At 42.4% G+C, this 12,452-nt stretch overlaps 2 protein-coding genes across 2 annotated transcripts in view; one reads left to right on the top strand and one right to left on the bottom strand.

Annotated features, from left to right (window-relative positions):
• The window catches only part of LOC108799005 (serine protease 33-like), a 14,278-nt gene extending 6,766 nt beyond the window's left edge, over positions 1-7,512 (top strand). Inside the window, exons 2-5 of the mRNA XM_018570817.1 lie at positions 101-263; positions 1,618-1,889; positions 3,812-3,981; positions 7,162-7,512. Coding sequence (XP_018426319.1) covers positions 101-263; positions 1,618-1,889; positions 3,812-3,981; positions 7,162-7,512 — 956 coding nt within the window. The remainder of the gene's footprint in view (positions 1-100; positions 264-1,617; positions 1,890-3,811; positions 3,982-7,161) is intronic.
• Positions 7,513-10,715: 3,203 nt separating this feature from the next.
• The window catches only part of LOC108799006 (serine protease 27-like), a 3,572-nt gene continuing 1,835 nt past the window's right edge, over positions 10,716-12,452 (bottom strand). The window contains exons 3-5 of the mRNA XM_018570818.1: positions 11,533-11,807; positions 11,243-11,412; positions 10,716-11,099 (exon numbers count right to left, since the gene is read on the bottom strand). Coding sequence (XP_018426320.1) covers positions 10,716-11,099; positions 11,243-11,412; positions 11,533-11,807 — 829 coding nt within the window. The remainder of the gene's footprint in view (positions 11,100-11,242; positions 11,413-11,532; positions 11,808-12,452) is intronic.

The following is a 12,452-nucleotide window of genomic DNA, read 5'->3' on the forward strand; positions in this document are numbered from 1 at the left end:
AGTTAACCCTTTTGGAGGGGGGGGGGGGGGTGTCAACTGCAAGGGTCAACTTTTGCATATCCTGGAGTTTTGCTTTACATATGATTAATCCTCTCTGCAGAATGTGGAAAGCCTCAGGTGGCAAGCCGAATTATGGGCGGACAGGATGCCCAGGCGGGGGAGTGGCCATGGCAAGTGAGTTTACGCATGAATGGACGACACTTCTGCGGTGGATCCCTCATCAGTGAATCCTGGGTGATCTCTGCTGCTCACTGTATTATCAGGTTGGTGATGGCAATCTATTGGCGGGGGGGAAATGTAAAGTTGTGACCCTAACTGTCTGCCAAAAAAAGAACAAGGGGCTTTGCTTTGCCAGGGGTAAACTTCAAACACAGTGTATGTGTACAGGTGAAACTCGAATAATAAGAATATCGTGCAAAGTTCATTTATTTCACTAATGCAACTTAAAAGGTGAAACTAATATATGAGAGAGACTCATTACATGCAAAGCAAGATAGTTCAAGCCGTGATTTGTCATCACTGTGATGATTATGACTTACAGCTCATGAAAACCCCAAGAACCCCAAATCCACAACCTCAAAAAAGTAGATTATTACATGCAATCAATAACACAAGGATTGTACATAGAACAATATCGGACCTCTGAAAAGTACAAGCATGCATATGTACTCAGTACTTGGTTTGGGCCCCTTTTGCAGCACTTACTGCAATTACTTTTGCACGATATTCTAATTATTCGAGTTTCACCTGTATATACTGTATATACTGTAAAAAAAAAAAATATATATATACTGTGTATATATATATTCATTTTATAGGCACTTTTTACAATAATTTTCATAATTTAGGGATCACTAAAGGGGGCTTCTGTCATCAGCATAACTGGTTGCGCCTAGCTGATGACTGTATCCAAATTAGCATAATTCCAGATTTTTGAAAACTTGCCCAAGGAAATTTTTGATATTTGTACCTGAAATGCAGAGAACTGTGCCGCAAAGCCTCTCGCCCTGTGGGCAGTAGATTATGTTTCCCTTTTTTGAATTAATATTAGGCATTATATTCATTTGTAGTGTTAAACCAAGTTTAATACAAATGCCGTAATTTCCAAAAAATGTGGGGGTTCATCCGGGATCTGATTGGTAGGTCCATCAGCTAAGCAGGAAATTTACCTCCAAAGCCCAATTTTCAATGCTGGAAGCTGCACGTGTATTTGCATTCGGCTTCAATTAGACTCTATAGAGTGAGTGAGATTCATCATAAACTGGGGAGTAGTTCATTCGCCCCCAATTTGGAATATAAACCTAAACACCAGCAAATATGAAGGCTTGGATTATACAGATTTAGGCTGAAAATTGTGATAGGTTGATGGGTGGAGGTTGGGTATTCGTGGGACAGAATTCAGTGGATTGGGTCAGATTGAACATTTCCTGGAATAAAGATAAAATTAAAATTGACAAAAAAACATCAGAATTGCCCTTTGAGCCCCAGCTAGAGTTTAGGTTTAGAAATGGACACCAAGATCTAGTTATAGACTTTCTACATTTTTTTTCTTAATGTTATAATTGTTGATTTTATTGTTTTTCATCTTTTTCTTGTATTTGTTTCTTAATATTACAGCTCTGTGACAACCTCCAAACTCACCGTCCACCTCGGCTGCTACCAACTTTCCAGTCCAAATTCGCAGGAGATTTCTGTTGGGGTGAAAACCATCATAAAGAATCCCAAATTTACAGGTGTGGGCTCGTTGGGGGACATCAGCCTCATAGAGCTGAAGACCCCGGTCAAATATACCGCGTACATCCTCCCGGTCTGTCTGCCCACTGCCGATGTGAACTTCCCAGATGGACTAGACTGCTGGGTGACCGGCTGGGGGACCATCAGGTCTGGAGGTAGGTTCTGTATATCTGTAGTTACAAGTTCTTGTCATATACCCCACCAGCTATCTACAAGGGGTTTATCAATGTATTTTCCAATGTAAAATCCATTCAGGTAGTTTTTTTGTTTTTTTTAAACTTTAGTCCAGACTCCTTCAATAGTACCATAGTTGCTGCTTCTGCTTTTTAAAGAGTCAGCCCCCATGTTGATAACTCAGAAATATAATTTTCCTATAATCTCCAATGCTGGAATATAGGTGGGCACGCCCTCCCCCTATTCTGTCTCAAGAGCCGCTTTATGCTTTGACATACCTCCTTGGGCCCTCGATCCTTCCGGGCAGTATAGTCACAAGCTGACTCAGAGTCTAACTCTCCAATAATAAGTCCATATACCTTGCTGCACTCCTTACCGGATGTCCCAATGATAATAGGTGCTTGCAATGACTGCGGATGAGTCATTGCAAGCAGATACAGCAAAAAATAGAAAGATGTCGCCAGCACTCCAATCCAATGATTCACGTCAGTGTAAATCCATTTTATTGACAAAAGTCACAAAGACAAGCGCTTTTGGGGCCACACAGGGTCCCCTTCATCAGGCTCAATAATGATCCGCTGGATTGGAGTGCTGGTCACATCTTTCTATTTGCTGGTAACTCTCCAGTTAGACACAGAAGCTTAGATCCAACATAGTTTTTCTTCTCAAAATACATTACAGAGGATGTTTGCTGGTCACATGATGTGTAAAAAGACAATAGATCTTCCAAACCAAACAATACAAATGTGGGAACATCTGCCTTGCAGCACTGGGGGTTCCTGGTTCAAATCCTGGTCAGGGCACTATCTGCATGCAGTGTTCTCCTTGTGCTTGCGTCGATTTCCTCCGGGTCCTCTGGTTTCCTCCCATACTCCGAAGACATGCTGGAAGGTTAATTGACTCCTGTCTAAATTGGCCCTTGTATGTATGCATGTGAGATATGGGGGTTGATTTACTAACCTTTTAAACACACCACGAACGTGTATACACCTCTGTAGTGTGTTCCCTCCCAGCATGGTCTATGGGAGGAATCAAAACACCTTTGTAGTGTGTACACACCCAGCAGGTGTGTTGTTCAAAGCCCTGCATGAATTGCAAGGTGATGTTGGGTAAATTAGCTCTATGTTGTGTTGCTTGCGTTGATGAATGCAGGAATGTAAATGCATGAGCTAACCATTTTTGTCTAAACTGTGAAGCAGCATTATATATGCATCATGTGCATGATTTTTCCATATATGGCATTAGTGGAAATATGCTTTTAGAGACTTTTTGGTTGATAAATACGTTTTGCTGTGTGAAAATCACACACACCTGGTGTGTGTGTGTGTTTAGGTTAGTAAATCAACCCCATGGACTTCAGATTGCAAGCTCCTTGAGGGCAGGGACCGATGTGAATGTGCACACTGTAAAGCACTGGGTAAGTTGTCAGTGCTGTATGCAATACCTGTAATAAATAAATAGATAAATAAATAAACATGGGAGAAGCTTGGAAGGTCTATCTAAGACTATACCAAGTGACAGTAAGCAGGGAGGAAGTATAGTGGAAGATGCCAATGGATACAGAAAACAAGTGTAGTAGCGCTAATCTACCACTTATGTCAGGAGTATACCAATGAATGTCATGGAACCTCTTTCCGGGGGTGCATCACCATGCAGCCTGAGATCATTGGACTCCTATAATGAGCGGTGCTAATATGTCATTATGTGAAGTGACGCTGTTTGCTGTAAGCACCCTCCTTACTAAGACTTACCTCTCCAGTGACACCCCCACCCCCGACCCGCTCCTAACAAAAATAAGAAACAGTGCTGACTGGTGTCAGAGCCTATAGATGGTGATCATACATCAGCAAATCGTTCAATTGGTTGGCTACATCATTTGATCTGTTTTATGATTTATTTACAGTGGACCTCCCGAGCCCCCAGACTCTGCAGGAGGCCCGGGTCCCTCTGATCAACTCAAATACCTGCGACCGGCTCTACCATATCCAGTCTGGTGTCAGCAGTTCGGTTCCCATAATCCTGAGCGATATGACCTGTGCCGGGTATCAGGCCGGCGGGATAGACTCCTGTCAGGTGAGTCACAGAGTGGAAGTATCGTATCATTAGACATTGTACAGAGGACCACATGGCAAAGTCATGGAGGTGGCCACGGTGACCCCACATGTATCCAGGTTTGAACCTTCAATCCAGAGATTTCCCACATAAAACTTTTTTTCTGCTGCTAGATGTCCTCAGTCTGATGTTCAGCATCAGTCAACCCACTTCATCTGAGCCCAGGTCATCCCGGGCATCACATTAGTGGGACTTTTATGTAACATAGCGGAATGGTAGAGCTCAAAGTGAACATTTTAATTTACCTTCGAAGGACTTTTATTCCCCGTTTGATGCTACATTGCGACGCACGCAGAGGGAACATATTACGATAAGATGACGTTGGCTTGATGAAGGTGCCAATTAGCACAATGGTGACGTTTCACTTGCTGAGAGTTCGAATGACAATGTTCACTTTGATGCTTGCACAGTGAATCCAAAGAGCATCCAGATCATCCGACATCATTGTTGCAATCTGGGGATCATTTAGGGAGGGGATTTTCTATATATATACATACACACACTCACTGGCCTTTTTATTAGGTTCACCTTGCTAGTATCGGGTTGGACCCCTTTTGTCTTCAGAACTGCCCTGATTCTTCGTGGCATAGACTCAACAAGGCGCTGGAAACATTCCTGAGAGAGTTTGGTCCATATTGACATGATGGCATCACGCAGTTGCTGCAGATTAGAAGGCTGCACATCCATGATCCCGTCCCACCACATCTCAGAGGTGATCTAATGGATGGAGTTCTGGTGACTGTGTATTGGAGTTCAGTGAACTCATTATCGTGTTCAAGAAACCAGCCTGAGTGGAATTTAGGTTTGTGACATGGCACGTTATCCTGCTGGAAGTAGTCATCAGAAGATGGGTACACTGTGATCATATAGGGATGGACATGGTCAGCAACAATACTCAGGAAGGCCGTGGTGTTTAAACAAAGGTAAGTTGGTACTAAGGGGCCCAAAGTGTGCCAAGAAAATATCCCCCGCACCATTACAGCACCACCAGCATCCTGAACCGTTGATACAAGGCAGGATGGATCCATACTTTCATGCTGTTTACACCAAATTCTGACCCAACCATATACAGGTGAAACTCGAATAATTAGAATATCGTGCAAAAGTAATTGCAGTAAGTTCTGCAAAAGGGGCCCAAACCAAGTACTGAGTACATATGCATGCTTGTACTTGTCAGAGGTCCGATATTGTTCTATGTACAATCCTTGTTTTATTGATTGCATGTAATAATCTACTTTTTTGAGGTTGTGGATTTGGGGTTCTTGGGGTTTTCATGAGCTGTAAGCCATAATCATCACAATGATGACAAATCACGGCTTGAATTATCTTGCTTTGCATGTAATGAGTCTCTCTCATATATTAGTTTCACCGCATAAGTTGCATTAGTGAAATAAATGAACTTTGCACAATATTCTAATTATTCGAGTTTCACCTGTAAATGTCACATCAGAAATTGAGACTCATCAGACCAGGCAACGTTTTCCCAATCTTCTATTGTACAATTTTGGTGAGCTTGTGTGAATTGTAGCCTCCGTTTCCTGTGCTTAGCTGACAGGAGTGGCACCCAATGTGGTCTTCTGTAGCCCATCTGCTTCAAGGTTGGACATGCTGTGCATTCAGAGATGTTCTTCTGCAGACCTCGGATGTAACGAGGGGTTATTTGAGTTACTGTTGCCTTTTTATCAGCTTGAACCAGTCTGCCCATTCTCCTCTGACCTCTGACATCAACAAGGCATTTTCGCACAGAGAACTGCCGCTCACTGGACATTTTCTCTTTTTCAAGCCATTCTCTAAGCCAAGAGATAGTTGTACATGAAAATCCCAGTGCTGTCCCAGCGGAGTAAGCTTCTCCCAAAGCCTGCTGCACATGCCCACACAAATCCCAGTCATTTCCATGGAGACACTGTCTATCGTTGGGTCACCTGATAGATGCCCTCTCTATAGAAATGAATGGGATTGGATCGCACATGTGCAAAAACCTTCAGGACAGGTTTTTAGTGCTGAACATACAGTTGCCAAAAAGCCACGCAATGCAGATCTTCCAGGATCGTGGACAGGTGTGCATTCGTATAGGGAACATGAAGGTGGGGGAAGGGGAATCGACTACAGCATAAACATACCATATTGAAGTTATCTGTTACTAATCAGCAGGCAATAATGGGTGAGAATGTTTGCATTTAAAGGCTCTTATGTTGACCACGGCAGACAAAGCTTAGAAGATCTTTTAGTTTACCAATGGTACGTCTTGATTTTGTAAATGTTGCATATCTCAGTCCTAAAAAACCTTTAAAACCAGTTGTTGATGATAATGGGAACCAGTGCTGGGAGATATTTGGGGGCTGCCATTACTCATCTCCTTTCCTGGCTACCATCCCGATCCTTTGGTTTCAAAACTGTCAATCACAAATATGAGGAAATATGACTCCTGACTTGCTGCTGCATGTCTTGATGTTGCATGCCGATTGCAGGGCAGTGACTGAGAAGTGCTGAAGTCAGGCACATCCTTGCAGAAGGCGATTAGCCTTGGCAGAAATTAAATATCTTTTATGAAAGGTATACTTTAAATTCAGAATGTACGAAGGTTTGCCCCTTTAAAAGACACTGCCAGTACACAAAAATATCTGTCGATCACCTAGACCAGTGTTTTTCAACCTTTTTTGTGCAAAGGCACACTTTTTTCATGAAAAAAATCACGAGGCACACATCCAGTGAGCTCCTATTTCCTGTAGTGAGCTGACAACACAATGAGTAATGGAATCCCAAATCCCAACCCCAGGAAATAGGAGCTCTCCTTATTTCCATTATAGAAGAGGAAGGAGTTCTGTAGTCCAGCAGAGGAGAACTGCACAGGACTGACTGCACTGGTTGGGAGAGGCAGAGTTATCAGTTCAAATAGGAAGTTTGGAGCTCACTGGATTTTTGTCAGATCAAAGCAGGTATTTTTCTGTACTTGCAGCACATTGAAAGAGACAAAGCATGAGGAAATGCGCACGTGTTGCAAACATGAAGTCAATATGTTGTTTTTTTAAAACTTTAAAACCTTCTAGGATTCTATAAGTGATAAATATATACAATACCAAATCTGTCCATTTCCCTCCAGCAACCTGGCCAAAACTCATGTTTTTTTATCTTTTTTTCCAGGGAGACTCCGGGGGTCCTCTGGTCTGCTCCAAAGGTGGACAGTGGTTCCTGGCTGGGCTGGTGAGTTGGGGTGATGGTTGTGGAATGGTGAACCGCCCCGGGGTGTACACCCGACTGACTTCCTTTCAGGACTGGATTAAGCTGAAGGCTCCAGAGACTCAGAAGAACATGTTGTTTGTCAACTTCACCAAAGCTGACAGCAGCACAGCCACTACAGTCACTACAGTCACTAGAGTCACTAGAGTCAATATACAGACCCCACACTGGAGCAGCCGAGCTACATCTGTCCAGCAAGATTTCCTGATCACATGGGCAGCAGTTCTTTTCTGCATGTTTTGTGTCTGTGCTTAGATTAAATAAAGGACCAGCTGTATCTGTTTCAGTTAATTTGCTCATCTAAACTCCAAATCATGGGCCCTGGAATTAAACTGGTAGGTTACATTAAATTAAAGTAAATTTAATTAAATTAGACCAAAAGCTGAACTCCAGACAAATAGCTGGATACACGTTTCCAAATGCATATTGTTCTGTGTTGTGCCTGCAAGAGGACTGTGTTAGACTAACAGCACTGTGCAAAGAAACAGAGCCCTGATTGACACCTAGTGCTACCGCACCGTTTCCCAAAGCTGCCTTTGCAGGGGGTGCTAGTTGTGTGAAAAAATAAATGTATTTATTAAGTTTTAAGGTGTCCATTTGCCAGATAATTAGGATATTTTACCATGTTTAAGGGCCTACACTCGGCCGACACACCGACCCCAAAACTGGCCATATACATCTGAGGGAGATTGTGCATACATGTCCTAAACTGGAATGCTCAGGTCTACAGAGGATGCTACTATTTATTCTTGAGATGCTGTAGACAGTCCCAGTTGTTCTCCTCTCTTAACTAACCCTCTCCATTCTCTTCTAGTCCTTCTCTCTCTTGTGTCCTTTCCCCTCTACTCCTTTCTTCTCTCTTTTCTCTTCTCTGCCATCTTCTCTATCCTTCCTCCCATCTCCTTTCTTCTGCCCTCCCCACATTTCTCTCCTCCTTTTCCCTCTCCTCTTTCTTCTCTTCCCCCTTCTACCTCTTCTCACCCATCTTCTTTCATCTCCCACTGGTCTTTCCTCTCCTTCCTTCATTCCTCTTCCTCCCTTCCCTTCCTTCTTCTCTCGGCTCCCTTCCATTTCCTTGCTCCTCTCCTCCCCTTAATGCTCTTGTCCTCCTTCTTCTCCCATCTCCTGTTTCCTCTGTTCTCTTCCATCTTCTCTTTTTTCTCTCTGGTCTACTTGCTCCCCTCTCCTCCTTTTTACTCTCTTCCTTCCTTCTCTCCTCTTTCCTCTCTCCTCTCTTCCCCTCACTTCTCTCCTGCTTCTTCCTCTCCCTTCTCCTATTCCTCCTATTAACTTTCTTCTCACCCATCTTCTTTCTTCTCTCACTGGTCTCCTCTCTCCTCTCCTTCCTTCACTCCTATTCTCTTCCTCCATTCCCTTCCTTCTTCTCTCGGCTCCTTTCCATCTCCATGCTCCTCTCCTCCCCTCCTATTATAATGTCTGTTATGAAACTTATTAGATTCAGATTTATTTTCGATACAATATCGTAGGTTACCTCCAACCTTCCTGATGAAGCACATACAGTCATGAAACGCGTCGAAGATCAGGCCCACATTACATGACAAATATGTGTTTAAGGACAATTCAGGAGAAACAGATCTATGGGTATAATGTATACACATATGTGGGTTCCGTAAGGAGGTAGTTCAGTTTTAATGTGTTATTGTATCATGTTTGTGTAATCAAGCTTCTAAATTATGTTTTTTTTAATGAATAAAATAAAAAACAATTATACAAGACTACGTGTGTCTGATGGACATGATGTATGGTTTGGGCACCTTAAAAGCCCCATCTGCCTTCCTTGTTTTTTTGTTTTTTTTTCTTTGTACATCCATCCCTGCCCTGGTCTCAGCACACAGGGACATGGATGGCAAACAGTAACAAGCAATCATACCATAGACTATTTGCTGTCAAGGATGTACTCCTGGCTGGAGGTGGCCCAATATGCGCATGATGTACCACCTGCCCTGCTGTGGCATGTCATGTTAGAGAGGGCCTGGATGGGCGGGTGGTTTATGACTGAGAAGATGACTTTAAACAAAACAAATCAGACCGGGATTATTGAGAGCTACCAAACACCCACTGCAGCTATTATATCTGTACGCATTACTGAACACAGGTAAGGTGAAATGTAGGGATGCACCGATACTTTTCGAGTACCAATGCCGATACTTGGCGTTTTCGTGAGAACTACCAGGGTTGCAGCGGTTGCAGCTGGGACCGGGCTCTGGCGCTACACCCCTGTCCTGAAATCATTAGTCTGTATTTTTTTAGGAAAGCTGTCACATGACAATAAACAAAAATGTATCAGTACTCGTACTCGCAAGACTGGTATCGGTGCATCCCGAATATTTATATTTATAAAAACAAAATCATACATTAGAACAGAGATGTACAAATCCCGGGAGCTCCGTGTGCTCCTTACAAATGACAGCGGCCTCCTAACTTCTGAGTTTTTCTCTAGTCTAGTCTTGGAGCTCAAAAGGTATCCGTACTTGTACTTGTACCGGGCACTGTACTTGGTATCGTTGCATCCCTAGTGAAAAGATTCTTATATATGTATTTTATGTTTTTAGTCAGCTCTTTGTCTGCAGTTCAGAAGTGAACAAGACTGAAAATTAATTTTAAAAAAACAAAGACTTGTGTTTCTCATTTAAGAAATTATTTATTTTAACACAATTATCAAGACAAAAATTCAGAATAAAACTTTATTTAAATGACAAAAAATATACAATACTCACACACACAATACCACATATTAAATACAAATAAATATAAATAAACATCCTCACAGATAAAAAAAATAGGGGTCCTAATCTTTTCTCATCTACAAGTCAATGTTCCCATTAATATTAGTAATAGTAACATTATAGTAACAATGGCATACATTGTATAAGTATTCAAAATATTTTAGACCGTAATAAATAATCTTTAAAGCATTTCCAAAGGCAAACTACTATTTTTAGCATTAAATGGAAGTTTTTATTAGGGTTAAAAAAACCACTATCACCAAAACAAAATATTAAAATTGTCATCAGAACAGGAGGTGAGGGAAAATCTTCCAACAGGGACACCTGTACCGGTGAAAACTGTATAGGAGAGGAGATCCCTAACTTTGGAGGGAATTCCTCCCACTTCCTGTTGAGTATCTGGTACAGGAAGTAAAGGGAATTCTCCCCAATGGGATACAGGCGGCAAAACATAACATGACATTTTTGTCCCTTCTCTATCCAACAAACACTTACAAGCAATCATACCATAGACTAACATTGTGTCTATATAAACATTTTAACATTGGCTACATTATTAATGTCTAACTTAAGATAGGATAATAGGAGGTTAGAACCTCTATCAGCTGTTTATTGATTTCCCCATTGAGGAGGATTTCCCACTCTTCCCATCCCAGTGGTTACCAAGCCCCGGGATTAATGTATCTGTAGGAGTAGGAATAGGAAGAATCTTTATGCAAAGAACAACAGAGGGAAAAGGATCAGGATGATGCCGGTCATGGAGAAAACATGAGAGGAAGTAGCCGCTGATGCCAACTTTATGCCGGTGGCATTAAAAGTTGAGTTTTCCATCTTTCCACCCAGTTGTCCTTTCAGACTTATTGCCAGAGAAAGTGAGTTTGAAGCGGTACTTGTTGCATTGACTGAAGGTGAACTTTTCCCTCCGTCACTATAGCGGATGTTCGGCACATATTGCAGGAGCCACGACTGGTAATTTTGGACCCGGGTGTAGACTCCAGGACAGCCCTGCCTGGCACAACCATAACCCCAACTGTTGATAGCGAACTGCAACCAAACCCCTTTCACGTTACACATGAGGGGACCACCGGAGTCACCCTGGAAGAAGAAAACACAATATGTAATATCTACCCATCAACTACAAATCACAGCAGAAGGCACATTTGAATTGGGATCTACAGATGCCACATTTCACAAACGTTAAAGCCTACATTGCCTAGAAGATACGTTTCTCCACATACCTGGCAGGAGTCTTTTCCTCCCTGCTTGTAGCCGGCACAGATCATGTCTTTCTCAATCAAATTGTAAGAAGAACCATAGCCTAAGCTGCCCCGGTACATTGCTTCACATTTTTTGCTATCAATCAGGGCCACGTCCACCTTCTGAAGGGTTTTAGGTTCTGGGAGATTGACTGTATGGAACAAAGAGAGGGGGGTAACGATAAATACTAAGGAGAAACTAGGTACTTTATACGGCAGCTTGAACTCCTATCTTATAATTACAATGTTTCTTTAACCAAAGTGGTCTTTACCTTCTTCATGGATGTCACCCCAGCCTATAGCCGAACACATGGTTCCCTCTGGAAGAGAGACGTTTTGGGACGAAAGGAAGACAGGAGAGATAAAGGAGGTGAAAGAGACCGGCTTATCGAGCTCCATCAGGGCAATGTCCGCGCTTGATCCTTCTTCTGTGAAGTCTGGGTGGGTAATGACCCTTTTCACACCTCTCTTCACTGCATTGAGGCTGCTCAGTTCAGACAGCTGATACACCCCGAGGTACACTGTGAATGTCGACAGATCCAGGGGCCTAAAAGGAGAAAAACATTTTAAAAAACTAGTAATCAGCTGTGGAATGTACAGAGTGGGGAGGGGGTTACAAACAGATTTCCACCTTCACAGCCTCGAATTATCACAGCATTGTACTGGGAAATACCCCGGACCATTTTTATGGAATCAACCAAGCCAACAAACAAGCTTGACTTTGATTTGTGTTTTTTTATCATTCCAAATTATATTGTTTGACTTATTTTTTTGACATTCAAATGCAAAAAACATGAAGCACTAAACTCGATGGTTTGCCCACAAGGTTAAAGCAATGGTTTTGTAGTAATACATGGTCCCCCAGCAGTATATAGTTACATTTCCTTCGTTCCAATACCTGTTTGAGCTCTGATTCACTCTATATGGAGCTTACAAACGTCTATGAAATCTATGAAGGTCTACGAGCACTGAGCCAATCACCAAGAGATTTCCCTAGAAAGCTAATACCTTTCTGGGGAACCTCCAAATCATAAATTAGTGTTGGCTTAGGTAGGTTAGGATGATACGGTCAACAATTTGTTATTGGAATAGTCATTGCAAAGCAACAGCACTGTCACTTGATAGGACAAGGGCTGAGGCTCATGCTTCTCTACACCCAGAAGTACCAGCAATTTTCTTCACGCCCTGAAAG

This window comes from Nanorana parkeri, unplaced genomic scaffold (genome assembly GCF_000935625.1).
Source record: "Nanorana parkeri isolate BGI_ZX_2015 unplaced genomic scaffold, ASM93562v1 scaffold1602, whole genome shotgun sequence".
NCBI lineage: Eukaryota > Metazoa > Chordata > Amphibia > Anura > Dicroglossidae > Nanorana > Nanorana parkeri.